Raw genomic sequence first — 16255 nt, forward strand, 5'->3', positions numbered from 1 at the left:
TAACCTTGAGCATTTTCCGCAAATTGGCAAAATCCAATATGGCCGCCAAAATATGCAAATTACCCATGAAATTCATAAAATTGTCCGCACATTGGCTGTGAAATGCATGAAATTGTGTTGCAGGAGTGAAATACAATCTTAAAAAATAATTTTTGACAAAATATTTATCTTCCTGATATTCAAAATGGCCGTCATAGGCCATTGTATACACTATCATGTACAATATGAATAGGGAAAACTAATTTTTACAAAAATGAGCACTAAACTGCAAAAATCGCGATGTATGAACGAAGTAATATATGCAAATTATCATTACTAATGAGATATATTACTTATTATGTCAAATATGGGAACATTGCTGTATTTCGATATCTAAAATAGCAGCCACTGGCCCAAAGAGCATTATGTACGATGGCAATGGCCGGGGCCAAAAAAATGAGAAGATTGAGCATTAAAATGCATATTATTAAGATAAATGAGTGGAATACTGACTAAAAACATAGTTGTAAATATGCCATTTATGTGGTAAATGCTGTATTTTGAAATTCAAAATGGCCGCCATAGCTAGCTATCTTCATCATGTACAATGCGAATAGAGAAACTAATTTTCACACGAGTAAGAAACATAAAATGCATGTAATTGTGATCTATGAGTAAAATATTGTCTGACAACATGTTTTATAGCAAGACATATCATTTCTTTTGTCATGCATGAAATAAATACTGTATTATGAAATTCAAAATGGCCCCTATAGGCCCTAACAGTATTATCTACAATGTGAATTGGGACATATAATTTTGTACGAATTTGGATTTGCTTGACTATGACATCCATATAATCCTGTTTTATGACTAAAACGTTGTTTGAAAACATTTTTTTTAATCATCGCATTTCTTCTTTCATATAAGTGATAAATACTGTATTTTGACATTCAAAATAACCTCTACAAGCCCTAACTAAATTATGTAACATGCGAACAGGGAAACTAATTTTCACAAGAGTGAGAATCATAAAATGCATATAACTGAGATGTATGGGTAAAGATATTGTCTTAAACATTATTTCTAACTAAATACATCACATATGGGTCGTGGACATGGTGGAGGTAATAAATGGTGTACTTTGAAATCCAAAATGGCTGCCATAGGTCCTGAAAGTATTGTGTACATTGTAACATGGGACATATAATTTTGACAGAATTTGGCTTTGCTTGACTCTAAATATTGCATATAATTGTGAATTGTGATGTAAAGGTGAATAATTGTCTAAAACCATGGTTTCTAACTAGATATATCATAATGTTGTGTAATTAAGGTGATAAATGCTGCATTTTTAAATTGAAATAGCCACCATAGACACTTATCGTATAATATACATTTTGGGTGGAGACAAATCATGTTCACAAAAAGGGCATATGGCAGCCATTTTGAATGTTGAAATATAGTATTTATCACCCAAATTACATAAGATATGATATATTTTGTTATAAATAATGTTTTCAGACAACGTTCCACTCATACATCACCATTTGACCAAGCAAAGCCAAATTCAGTTCAAATGATTTGTTCCTATTCATATTGTGTATAATACCGTAAGGGACTGTAGCGGCCATTTTAACTTAAAAATAACCGTATTTATCACCTTACTGGCAGAATAAATGATATATCTTAATAGAAATTATGCTTTCAGACAATATTTTACTCATAGATCACTATTGCGTGCATTTATGGTGCTCACTCCTGCGAATATTGGTTTCCCACTTTGCATATTACATTATACGGTTAATGTCGATGGCGGCCATTTTGAAAGTCGAAATACAATATTTAACGCAAACTTAAAACCTGAATGATATATTTCGTAAGAAAATAAGTTTTTAGACAGTATCCAATTAATTTATCACATATATATGCATTTTAGCGCTCACTCTTGTGATTTCTTTTCTCCCATTTCTCATTTCTGTATAATACTTTTAGGGCCTTTGGCAGCCATTTTGAATATCAGAATACAACATTCACCACATACATGGCATATTAGTAATATATTCAGTTAATAATTATGTTTATAGTCAGTATTCCAACTGTTTAATCTTCATAATAAGCATTTTAGTGATCACTCTTGAGAAATTTTTGGCCCCCATTACCATTGTACGCAATACTGTTTGGGCCAGTGGCGGCTATTTTAGATATCAAAATACTGCAATTTTCCCATATATGACATTACAAATGCTATATCTCGTTAGTAATGGTGATTTGCATATATTACTTCGTTCATACATCGCGATTTTTTTGCAGTTTAGTGCTCATTTTTGTGAAAATTAGTTTTCCCTATTCATATTGTACATGATAGTGTAGGCCTATACAATGGCCTATGGCGGCCATTTTGAATATCAGGAAAACATTTTTTTGTCAAAAATTATTTTTTAAGATTGTATTTCACTCCCGCAACACAATTTCACGCATTTCACAGCCAATGTGCGGACCATTTTATGATTTTCATGGTAATTTGCATATTTTGGCGGCCATATTGGATTTTGCCGATTTGCGGAAAATGCTCAAGGTTACACGAGTGGCATCATTCAGATTCGTAATCAGCACCCTCGAATTGACAAGAAACCATCAAAAAATATTGTATATATAAAAAAACAAGGTTATGCCTCTTCTATCCTGGACTAATTTGGCTTTTTGTAGTTTGAATAGTTTTAACCTTTACCTTTATACTGGAGAATCTAACAAATGCATGTAGTTCTATGGTAGGGTATCAGTAAACTATCAAAGGTGCAATATGGAAATCTAGATTCAAAGAAAATATCATAAAAACAATTGTCATTATCATCCCTCCAGAATTTCCTGTGTGAAAATAGTACCAGTGATTTACATGAAAGCAACAAAATTGAACCCCCCCCCCAAAAAAATAAATAAATAAATACATACATACATAAAATAATATTAATGTCAAATTTACCATATTGTGCTTTAGAATCCTGTGTATGACTGGTGTAAACATCTCAATAACGACCTTAGAACGTGGAGAGTTGCGACAATGTTTACTAAAGAATGAACAAATCTCCGGTGATGGTTGATTGTTTTCCAGGAGAGGGGCTACAGCCATGATAATACTCTCATGAGCTACAGAGTTGATCATGTCAGCATTCTGTCAAATCAAATAACATCAAAAACATTAAACTGAGTTTAGAGGAAGGAAGGTAAATCCACAAATAATCAAATAAATACAAAAAAGAAATATGATTCAAAATAAGAGTCTTGTATATCTCACCATTTTGAAGAGAAAATCAAAGTGAGCTGTACCTTGTAAGATGAACGAAATCTGAAGGTTTATGTGGGAGGATTCAAGCAATACATTGTATTTATACCGAATCAGATCAATCAAATCTGAGGGTACACGCATGCACAAACGGAAGTGTAATGAAAGCACACACATTTCTGTGATAGAATAGTGAATGGTATATGATTGCTTTCTTTTTGAAGCATTCCTCTTGTCTGGAAATTTATTGCTACAATGTTCAATAAACACACTTGACTCTTGATTATTTTTACCTAGATTCATATGTTGACAAATAGTAATAGGACATTTCCACTAATGCTTCATTAAACTAAAATTTTTGACAGTCCACCGTCTTCTCCGGGAGCTTATTACAATGCTTATTGTAAATAGGTGTTGACAATTTAGATGTTTGAGCTATTTGGAATTATTATATTTTTGGAAGAGAACATGTCTTTAATTATAATTTCAATAGAAATAAATACAGTACAAGTGCATGCATGTGCATGCAACATTTTGAGAAATAAACTTGATATTCACAATCAATGATTTCATTTGTAAAGTTCCAATGACATGCAAAGGCATAACTTCACCAAATCATTACCTGTTGGGTTTAAATGCGCATCATATAATTTCAACAGTTGTTAATTTTCATTTTACTTGTATTTGTCTGCAGTATGCTAAGCCCCGCCTCCTTGAAATATTTCCCTCTTATGATGTCACAGGAGGCAGAAATACATGTAGTATAAAAAAACAAACACTGTGCAAACTTGCCATAACTGCATGTATGTGTCATTGCTAGCATCACAGGTCTTCACACAATACCACTTCACAACCATTAGAACTGTCATAGTTACTCCTTTGTCATTTTTTTTAAAGGTTTGGAGGTGGTGTTGTATGGAAATAGGAAAATAAAAAATAATCTTTTCTACAAAAATATTATCAAAATCTTTGAACAAATAATAAAGTTATTGAATTTCAAAGTTTATCAGTATTTCGTGAAACAGTTCAACATACATGTAGGCCTGAGTCATTATGTTTATTTTGAAAAACATTCATACTATCAATACACAGGCTGTTTGGGTTAACCGTTGGGGTAAAAAAATCCTTTCTCAAAGTTGTTAAAATGTCTATAAAGTGAGGATCGTTCCCATGGTGAGTGAGTACATTGTATCATATCAGCGGTATTTCCAGCCTTTGCTTATTATGGAATGTGAATCATATCATAATTGATCAAGTTTTTCCAAAATTGTTCCTCTATAATGTAATTTCTTGATTTTTTATATAAAGTTTGCATCTGTTGCTTTCAATTTTGTCTGCACATCCTCTGCTTCTCTCATATCATTTCTGAGTTTTATTGCAATTCTAGTTTTTTTGGATAACTCTTCTTTCTTCCCTAATATCTCCCTCCCCTTGTTTATTACACATACACTGTAGAAGTGAAACACGTCAAAATCCGTCATTCTATTCTTAGAAGGTTCAGCTAATAACATCTTAATTTATCTGAATTTGTCTTCAGTACTTATTTCCAAGAAGAGATTTTATTAATCACCATTGTTCAACAAACCCATTACCACCATGTAGGTTTTGTTATCCTCTGTTACAGTACTTCCAGGTATATGTAGGCCTGAAGACCCTCAGTGTTCATTAAATTTAGGTAAAAAATAATCATGAATAAATATCGAGAGGAATAAAAAAAAAAGTGGGAATAAAAGGGGGTATTCAGGATAATTGTGCTCGCATCTCAGCATATTTCAATTTTCTCCCATAATGCAATGCAAAGAAGATCCATATTAAAGGTGCATATTTTAATGTACTTCAATTGATCAATTGATACAAATCACTCTGAGTGTAGGATACTCTCACCTGTGATAAGATGTCAGAGACGATCTCAAGCGGTACTTGACAAATATCTTGATCTTGTACACAGGTTGTTAGGGTCAGTTCTATCATTGACTAAAATGGAATATATAAAGAGAGAAAAAAACATCTATCACAACTGAATAATCTATTAAATGAGAGATCAATTCTATCTGCTATCATTTATTTAGGTACCTAATATCAAAAGTCATATTAGCATAGATCTGTAGCACAGAAATCCTGCAAGCGGACTTTCATTTCCAATTCTGATATCAATCATCGACAAAACAGTGGGGAATGCAGGAAAGCCACAATGAAATGACCCATAGTGCCTTTATATAGCACAATGAAATTTGGTACCTTACAATGTGTGAATGCAGAAAAAATATCAATGAATCGTCATCACTCCACATCAGCCCATACTTCCCCTCCTCATTTGGAGTTTAAAGCTGCCCTATTTGAAAAAGGTAACGTGATCGATCGTCATGTAAACTATAAAGTTGATATCAAATAACCCAATTTCAGGGGAGGAAAACTATAAAATTCACAAGAAGGCTTGTGAAATGTATTTTTTTATATGTAAGTAACTCATCTTTGAAGATAGAGGGTATCAAATACTTACAGATATTTCTTGCATGAAGACCTCAGGCTTAGTGGTGTTACATATTAATTTCTTGAATCTGTGTATAGCTCTCTTCCACAGGAGGGAATGCAACCATTGATCACGAATGTAAACATTGCCGGCCTGTAAACAAAAACAAAATTATTAATCAGCATTATCAAAATTGTTTTCCTCTCAAGACATGTACATGTATTTTTTCCTCCTACTCCTCCTTTATCCCCCTTCTCCTTCCTTCCTTCCTTCCTTCCTTCCCTCCCTCCTCCTTCTTCTTTTTCTTCTTCCCCTTCCTCTTCTTCTTCCTCCTCTTCATCTTCTTCCTCCTCTTCCTCTTCCTCTTCTTCTAGTTCTTCTTCTTATTCTTCTCCACCTCCTCTTCCTTCTCCCCCTTCTCCTTCATCTTATTCCATTCATAGTACAGACCACCCTTTTGGTGTATTATGTACTGCTGAGGTTTGCCAGGGACCGGCAGGTGAACACCCAACCCATTGACAAATACAGTGTGGTGTATTGGCTTTTAACGTGGGTAAGCTTCTCCTTTACATGGGATCAACAACTCAGTCCTTTCTTTATTATACAGAAGTAATGTTTTCTAACTGCATTAACCCTTGCACTGACTATAAATACAGCAGTAAGGCACGGGGGGGGGGGGGGGGCACTCAGTATATAATGCATGTTTGCGCCGCGGAGGGGACCCCGATTTTTACACTCAAATTTCTGTTCCAAGGGATAGCATTTTTATCTTATTGATAAGAACATAGAAAGCCCCTCCAAAGTATTGCATTTTCTTCTTATTAACAAAAAGAAGAAGGAATCTGTTCCAAAGCTTCACATATTGGTCGTTATGCCGTTCCGGCCACATTGATCCGAGTAGAGCTGTCATTTTGGTGAAAAGCGGCCGCAGAGCACTTTCCAACCATCGCCTCTGCGCGAGCGCACCCGGCGACCGTGCCGCTGGGCTAGCTGCATGCATGTATGCCCGCTCCATAGGGATGCATACGCACAACGCTAGCATTAGTCTCTTGTTTAGACGTCTTGCAGTATGAGCGGGACTCAATACCATACATGTTGAGATCATACAATCTTAGTATTAGCCGAAACATCTAACCGACTGAGCACAATCTCCATGCCCAAAATAGTTTGTGACAACAGAGTAATAAAATTTTTTTCTATTTTGTATCCGACTGAAAACCAATCACACGGGCACAGCCCACGACGGAATGCCTCAATGTGTGCACATAACCATACACACATGTATGTAAATGTAAACTATAACCAAAAAAAATTGAAGTTGACAAAGAGATGGAATTTGAACCCAGTGTAAAATACACATATCATATTGACAATCCTTCACAGATTTTAACCACATGTGTACATGTAGCTACACATGGGACAGGACTAAACAAAAAAAAAGCCAATGGTATAAACAAGTGTGTCAAAACAAGCCACCATTGACGTCATAAGTGAAGACACTGAAATCTTTCATGGTCTTGTGAACTGAGTTTTATAATGGTGCTTATGATACATACCCCTTTCCCTAAAAATACTTAACTAATATTTGTAATTATTAGGAAAATGGTGAATACTGTTGTATTATTAATAGCAATAAATTGAGGGTAGTATTGCAAAAATTTATTTTACAGGTAATAAGAAAATTACAACGTTTCATCTTACACCGCGTTCCAACTAAACCCAATCTCCCCTATAGCATTGCAACGTCACGTGACTTTTTACAAGACAATGTCATGCCAAAAATGGCTCATTTTTATACTTTGTGTACAAAGTCTACGGGAGATGAAATTCTTAAAAGGGTGATTGTTTTTCGTTCTACTTGGTCTACTTAATTAATTCAAGGTTTAATTTAGTTGTTAAATGGTCTGTAATAATTTCCATTGAAAAAACAATGAAAAACAAAAGATGAAACAACAAGGAAATATATAAGAAATTCTAAAAACAAAGAAGTAAAAAAGGAAAAAAATGGCTTTCGCAATTTTTCTTTGTGGAAACCATCAAATTAGATTACAAAGATGAGATCTGCAAAAAGGGAAGTAAATTTGAAGTGAAATAGGGTGTTAAATATGCAAATAATGTTTTTCATGAATAAATTTGGATATTTTGCATAGAAATAACCCCCCCCCCCCCGCCAGTCCTCAATACTTCTCAAATAGCCCAGTCCTTTTAGGGTTAATTTGCAGGCATATTTAAAGAGGGTGGATAGTTTTGGTAAATTCCTCGAAATCGGCCTGTCACCATTCTAATTGATTTGTATGTTATATGAATGTGTATGCCCTAAAACAGTCATGATGTAGATGATATGAAATGAAATGGTGTTTTTCATGATAAATTATGCTCTTTTATGTGTGAATTAAACCCTGTCGGGAAACCCGACTTTTAACGCAAAGATCATCGCTGCTGCCGTGCGTGCATGCGTGCGTACGTATGCTACGCACTGATCTCTTCAGATGGTGCTACGGCCTACGCGAGAACGATAATGTAGTCCGCTACCGCAATTGAGTTACTCAGTAATTTACAAAGCTCGTTGATAAGATAATTTGATCATTTTTTCTTGCATCACACAATGAACGGCAGGCCAGACTTTAATTTAGATCTAAAAAGCCTCGATCGCATATCGATTTGTGTACGTTACTCACATGCAAAACATGAACACCAGTCTGTTTTCCTATCTTCCTTGCAGCTTGCTCCCGATCGTCCCCATTTAAAAAAAAAGAAGTGGAACCACGATGTGATACGCTAGCTGTTGCACATAAATATAAACTCTCTGACTGCCAATATAACACGGGAACAACTTATAAAACTACATTCACAATGCATACAACTAGCACAGAATTGGAAGAAAAAAAATTCTCTTCGGCTCTTCTCTGTTCTGACTTCCCGCGTGTTAGTCTCTGCTCATATGTTGTTTCAAGTCGATTGAAAAAAAAAGTTTTATTCTGTGATTCTGATGAATCAAGAGAAAAAAGGGACATAAAACCAACAGAAAGAAACCCTTACAGAGGAATTTCCAAGATTATGCATCCTGTTTATGTTTTGGAAATGCACCGATTTGTCACTAAAATTATATATAAACCGTCTTTGGGTGACCAGTGTTTGAATTTATAGACTAGCTTCAGTATGCACGTTGGCTGGCCTGGAATTTCATTCACTTGTATGATACGTGTGTGTGTGAGAGAGACCGGGATGTGTGTTTTTGTGTTGAAGAATCACTGCAGGTTACGTAAGGAGGTTGCGCTTGCGGACACCAGTAGAAAAAGGTCATGAACAGTTCAGTCCACTGGTTTGTATGTGCAGGATATCCCTGGTACGTGTATGTAGAGTCCATGCATGTTCTTTTATCTCCTAGCTGCATGCCTAGAGATAATCGAGCTCTAACTAAAACTCAGCATGTCAGTTTCAAATTTTGGAAAACCGGCAATCCTATGGATATAGTAATAAGTTTGTAATAATTATTGGATAAAGTTATGTAAATATGACACTCAGTTTGAAAGTATATTTTCCATAATTGAATGTAGGCCATTTCAAACCACTAACTAAAAATATAGGCCTGCCAAAAAATGAAATGTGGGTCGGGTGTAACGTCGATATATATCGTCATACTTCTCTCCATATTTCAATTTTCCCTTTCTCTTTATAACTGGCAATGGGGGGGGGGCACTGCATGACGCCATATTATGGATCATCGAATGTTACTGTTATGAATATCTGTCCCACTTCTCAGATCTCTATGCATATATTCAGTGATCGATGTGCGCAGATTTTACCTCTTTATACTTTAGACTGCATGCATGCATGAATAAATGATTTTTATAACGTGTTTTTTATGTGGAAATATATGGCAAACGGTCACTTGATTTGCTACTAACCGTCCTCTATCCACATGAAGAAGCATGGCGATCGATTGAACGAAGTCCATCGCAACAAAAAGTTTATTTGAATAAAAAGAAAAATCCATGCAAGCACTCGGAACATTTCATCAAAACTTCGGATGTAATTTTTTTTATTATCATAATTTCACAGAACAGTAATTTATATGCACATCCTGGTCTGTATATGAATAATGACACGTGACGGCACACACTTCTTTTTGTATTCTGAAATATCTAATTTCCTCCTCTTTGAAAAGGTGACGAAAAGTGTTATATGTTCCTGAATATATAACCGTTGTGGATTACATTTTGATGGTTGCAGTCAAGTTGGTTCTTATTTTCAAATCTCTAAGACAATAATTCAAACAATTTAATTTCATTCATTTTTACATCCGGGTTTTGGTGAAATTTTCAAAATTATGCTTGCTAGATTTTTTTCTATTAATTGATTCAAATGAACACTTTCTGGGGTGGACGCGTGAAGAACCATGTGCGCGATGCAAATAATAGCAGGGACAATGATTTAATGATAAGCACTGATTTTCAAGTCATTATAAGCACAAGAAGAAGAAACTGAGAACGAGAAGGAAAATGAAAGCGAGAAATTAGTAGATAAAGAAAGAAATTCTGAAGAAAAGGGAGGGGAGCTAAGATCGCGTCGTTGGGAATTTGTTCTGACAATGATGGCCTCAAAACTTATTGCAACTTTTCGTTTCTAACTTGACAACAAGTCATGCACATACAGGTACATCCCTCATTATAAGATGGATAAATATCCGGATATTGTCAATCGGACCATGGAGGTAGTCTTTCTACCTCCACGATCGGACTGTATTTATGAGAGAAAAGCTATAAATGAATATGTTGCGTTATCGGCCTAAATTATTGCAACATAATTCATAGTGCATTGAAATAATCATGGACCTGGCCATGGGCGGATGATCTGTATTATTACTGGGGGTGCTGTGACAATGCTCAATGTTCATTTTACCCGTTCCAATAAATAAACAAATCTTACTTGACATCTAACACGAAACGAGTGACCATTTCAAACTTTCTTCACAACGTAAACTTTTATAAGAACCTTTTTACTATAGTTGGCGAGCTTGCCTGACACATTCATTCCAATTTGATATTGACTGAACATTAGATAAACTATACTGATAAATCGTTCTTGTACCATGATTGCTAAGAAATTTTTTTTTCATGCACCTATACCCTGGTCAAAATAATGGCAATGGGTACATGCTCAGTTTCAACTTTGCACCTTTCTAATGAGTATGAGCAGAAATACAATTTAGTAAAGAACAACATTTTCAAGAACATACCTTTTCACATTTTGTAAACGTCTTTATCGTAAATCGATTAGTTTTTCTTTTCCTGTGTTATATTTACATAAATATCTATGTAAGGGACCCCTCTGTAAAACAGCGTTGATATGTTATCAACGCTGAGTGGGGCAATCCCTCCGTCTTTTTAATGATCGTTTCTTTGTAACTGTATATTTTGTTGTAATTTTTAATTGACGGAAAATAAATACAATACAATACAACATAGCTCCTTTGTAGAGGCATCTTTACAAATAATATATCGGATACAGACACGGTACCAGCCTCCGCTGATGGGGGGTGGGGAGGCGGATTTTGTTTCAGCCATATTTTCCCCGATCGGCAGCTCGAAGCTTGATTTGTGTACTATTTGAAGGGGTATAGTCCTAACAGTGCACCTCTGTACCTTTATTCTTAAAAATCGGCATGAATATATGATAATCTCATAAGCTTTATCTAAATAGTTCGACGAATCGAGCGCGAAGCGCCAGCTAATTTTGTTTTTCAAATTTTATTTGTTTTGTCCTAAAATTTGATCATTTTAGGCAATGTTTGTGGTCCTGAACAAATTGTGTATGCAACTAAATAATTACTGCGAAGAGTGAGTAGAAATTTGTAATATACGTTTTGATCTGATCGAAAAGGGACCTTGTCAAGGACTTCTTGCAGTTAGCAATGAATGCGTTTCAACAATCAGACAAAATTTCAAAAATTTGTGTACAAGTTTGGTGAACCTCATGCAGCTCTACCAGATGGAAGAAAAAAATCAAAATCTGTCAACAAATAAAGAAGAAGCATATTGATGTGAATTTTAAAAAATATGCATAAATCAGCATATTTAACGAATTTCAAAATTCTGTGTAGAAGTTTTGAATGCCCCACCTAGTGCTATCATATAAAGCAAACTACTGAAATCGGACTTGAAATGGCGAAGAAGTATAGCATTTTGATATTGTGGACATACGACGGACGCCACGCCACGGCGTAAGCTCATCTTGCCCTTCTGGCCGGATGAGCTCAAAATCAATGTGCAACTTTTGAAATGAAAGTTCGATTACTGAGCTGAAGTATGTTCTGTATATTGACTTTAAAAATTTGATACTTCAAACTCCATATTGTGCATGATATGTAAATCACCTAGCAGGCTATGCGAGCACGAACAGTGAGCGAAGATTTTATAAAGTGACATGAAAGATTTGTTTATTTTCCAAGTCTTCCCCTCATTTTATTTTGTTCATTCGTCTTCCTCCTCTTTATTTCACTTATTTCTTTTCCCCCTTCTTTTCCGCTTTTGTTTCTTCCCCCTTTTTTCTTTTTGTTTTTGCTCTGCCAAAAAGGGGGACGGTCCCTCGGCCCCCCAGATCCGCCTATGTGGAAGTTTCAAGTTTAAAATATTCTGTCATGAAGACAGGATCATTATGTATAGGCAAGGCTTACAAATCCACGGGGCGGGGGAGAAGCGGCCACTTAGCCCCCCCCCCCCCCTCTTTTGGCGGCGAAAAGGGAAGCTAAAGAAAAAGAGGGAATGAAAAGATGAGTTAGGAAAGAAAATGATAAAAGAAGGAAGAAAGTATAATAAAACTTGGGAAGGGATAGATAATAAACAAAGAAATAGTTCATAATATAAACAAAAAATTTGCTCACGCTTCGCACTCACATTGACTTGAGTGACATAACAATCTGTTCAACATGTTCAAGAGGATATCAACTGCCCTAAAATATTCATTTTTCAAGTCTAGTCAATAAGTACAAATTATTCTGCTCACGATTCGAATATTGTCTTTTTTTAGTTAGCAATACAAATACTCTACATGATTACAAGAAAAGTTCTAAATTCATATTACAAAAATATCAGCTCGAACTTTGCGTTCACAAATTGCGTTCAAAATCCGCTTCACAATTTTCCTATAGTGCTTGAAGGTAGCTGAAGTAACATTTCTCTATCATTTTTCATAATACCATTTTTATGAATTTCCATATACATCCCCAAAATTAAGATATACCCTAAAATTACACTATACATGTATACTGTACAAAAAACACCGAGAACGAAACATGAATAACCCACTATCATCGATTGATATCGATGACCTCTTCCCCCTTTGAAATAAATTGAGATCCATTTACGCGCATGCACACTCCCCTCTCCCCATTTCTCTCCAAAATAATACGAGTCTGGCTCCTTCACTATACCCTCCAGGAATTGCTCGGAGTTCGGGGAGGGGGGGGGGGTGGTGAGTGTCGATTCAGGGGGATAGGGAATACATTAACTTCCCTTAACTCGACCGTCATAATTTTTTATGAATTATAATGACAAGTATGATCATGATAAGGAGGGAGTACATATTATTATTATGATCATGATTCTGGTACCATCGAAACTCGCGCTAGCATTGCTGATATAGTCCTTATAGCACTTGGTCTTTGTCTACCCCCATCATGGTGCATTTGACCCCCCCCCCCCCATTGAAGAGAAAAGAATAGTAATAGAGAAGGGTGAAACATGACATGTTTATAAAGTATCACGTCAAAATATAACACAAAGTTACATTTATGTATTGAATTCAAAGGGTAAAACAAGATTGCTTGCTCGTAGCTTTTCAATAGTAATAATTCTATCCTTTTGTGCAATCGTGTCCCCCGTACAAATTTTAGACTGGTTATGGAACTGACCCCCCCCCCAAAAAAAAAAGTAATCATAATTTATAGGCCCAAATGTAAACAAAAAAATTAAATACTCCCAAGTCAGGGACCAAACTTAATTGTGTCAGTTATCCAATCCCATGAAAACCGACACTGGACACCCATACATACATGGTGGTGAAAGCGAAAATGGGGGGGGGGGTATGCCCCCAAATTCTTTGGCTAGGATTTAGCATCAACTAGGATATAATGCTGGGGTGCAGGTACATCCGATACATCGCCGAAATTCAGCAATAACAAATTAGCAAGCTATTCCAGACTTCATGACACATACGTTATCAATTTTTTTTCCTCCCGTCTTTTTTTTATGATCCTCGATCTTAATCCGGAGGTGTTTTTATGGGCCTAATTCCACTTCTCCTTATCCCTTCTCTTTATTTTAAATTCAGCTTCATCGTTATCACATAGGCCGATCCAGGGGGCGAAGTACCCTGGTCCCCAAATAGTGGCGGAGCAAAATATGACTATATAAGTTTTTTGCTCGCACTTGCATGTTTGATGTCGAGATACAAATCTTCCTCAATAGGCCGATATGGTATGCATATATACATACATATATATATATATATATATATATATATATATATATATATATATATATATATATATATATATATATATATGTATATATTTATATATATATACTTTTCTTTTCTTATTATGATTATGATGGTGATGCTGTTTTGTGCGTGATTACATGCACTACTACAATCATGAATGTTATAATTTCAGTTCTTGTCATTGTGAGCATTCTTGTATGGATCCCTAACTTGAGAAGACGTATGTTTCACGTCGAAATTTTGGACTACAAAATAAACTGTTGGAACTAAATATGCATTACCACTTTGCCTCATTAATATCATCTATGTCCAACACGCGGAACTTTATGTAACATCGTTATATATGCATATATATATATATATATATATATATATATATATATATGTATGATATACAAAACCTATTTCAGCTCGGACATCGATCGAGCTGTTGTTATTTTGTTTGATTTACATTTTTTTAATTGCAGCCGTAATCCGTTTTATGGTATCATTATCGATGCAGCTCATGTACGCTACGCGCTAGCTAGCATTATTTGTCAAGTACCCATTCTCTAATATAGTTCTCATATATTCCATAAATTCTCAAAATATTTCTATTCAGGTCTAATTGTCAAAACCTATCAGCTAGCGCCGAACGCTCGCATTTTGATTGGTGAGAAATTTAACTCTAAAACAAACTATTCAAAATCCCTTTTCATGACAATTCATCAAAATATTTGGTTCGTGATTTGTGCTTTCTATTCATTAATACACAAATGCTTAGAATATCCAGTTTTCCGAACTTGATATCAACAAATTTCTCGCTCTCACCGGGCTTATGAAATAAGATAACAATTTCATAAATTTCTAACAATTATATTGTCCTTTTTTCAGAATGTCGACATGTTTCATTTCGCGATTAGGGAGACTAATAGGAAGATATTTACCATTTTCATATGATGACAAAATGTCCTTAGAATATCAGCTCGCGCTTCGCGCTCGAATATCTTAAGTGCGATCTAACTCCAATTTACAATTGTCATTGTCAGTGTTTGAAACTAGTGCTTATATTGACGTTTTCATATCTAATATCAAAAATATTCTGCTCGCACTTCGCGCTCGCATTATAGATGTAGGAAGATAGCTAATTATACCCATCTTCACGAATTACAAAATACGAATACTAGTCATGCTAGTAGTGTCCCGTTTTTAGCCCTAAATCTCAATTTTTCCCATCGCGCTTAGCGCTCGTATTGTTTAGTTATATACCTATCCAGTTCAGGATTACAGAAAATGCATAGAATGCAAATTTTCTTGGTTTGAATGTCAAAAATGATCGGCTCGCACTTCGGCTCACATTACTCGATTGTTGAAAATAGGCCTACATGTATGTATCGTCATGGCTATACTGCAATCAGAACAGGTCCCCTTCTATCAGAATAGCGCTTCAGATTCATGTTCGCAGTAGTTATTAGTTAGATATACCAATCTTGCTCAGGATCAAAAACACTACTCAGAACGTTTTTTTTTTCAGGAAAAAAATATGACATTTCCAAAAAAATTTAGCTCTCCATCGCTTTACGCTCGCACTATTGAATAGGGGATTATAGGATTAAACATTTATGTTGTATTATAAGAATAAAGCTGACTGTTACAGGGGCCACGGAATGGTTTTCAAAGGGGGGATTACCACGCAAAAAATCGTAATCCTATGGTAATTTTTAATTTTTACGTTTTTGTACACGGTTTGGAAAAAAAATTGGGGGGGGGGGAATTCCCAAGCCCCCCCCCCCCTCCCGCTTATAGCGATCGATCGGCGTGGAAAATATGGGTGAAAAATCCCCCCCCAATATTGGCGAAAGCTGGATACGTCCCTGCTATCATATTAGCTCGTTCCATTCTAATTCCCTGTTTCCTTATTCCTCATTTCCTTCCCCTTCACGGGATAAATTCCCGTTCCATTTTCCAATCTCTTATATATATATATGTTTTTTAATCCCTATCATTTAGTATTTCGAGATTTTTCTTTCTCACAGTAGCCT

At 35.4% G+C, this 16255-nt stretch overlaps 1 protein-coding gene across 1 annotated transcript in view; it reads right to left on the reverse strand.

Moving 5' to 3' along the window:
* The window catches only part of LOC121406994 (C-Maf-inducing protein-like), an 89478-nt gene that overhangs the window by 50799 nt on the left and 22424 nt on the right, over nucleotides 1-16255 (reverse strand). The window contains exons 3-5 of the mRNA XM_041597867.1: nucleotides 5763-5885; nucleotides 5147-5236; nucleotides 2963-3151 (exon numbers count right to left, since the gene is read on the reverse strand). Coding sequence (XP_041453801.1) covers nucleotides 2963-3151; nucleotides 5147-5236; nucleotides 5763-5885 — 402 coding nt within the window. The remainder of the gene's footprint in view (nucleotides 1-2962; nucleotides 3152-5146; nucleotides 5237-5762; nucleotides 5886-16255) is intronic.

The sequence above is a fragment of the Lytechinus variegatus genome, chromosome 2, assembly GCF_018143015.1.
Source record: "Lytechinus variegatus isolate NC3 chromosome 2, Lvar_3.0, whole genome shotgun sequence".
In the NCBI taxonomy this organism is placed as follows: domain Eukaryota; kingdom Metazoa; phylum Echinodermata; class Echinoidea; order Temnopleuroida; family Toxopneustidae; genus Lytechinus; species Lytechinus variegatus.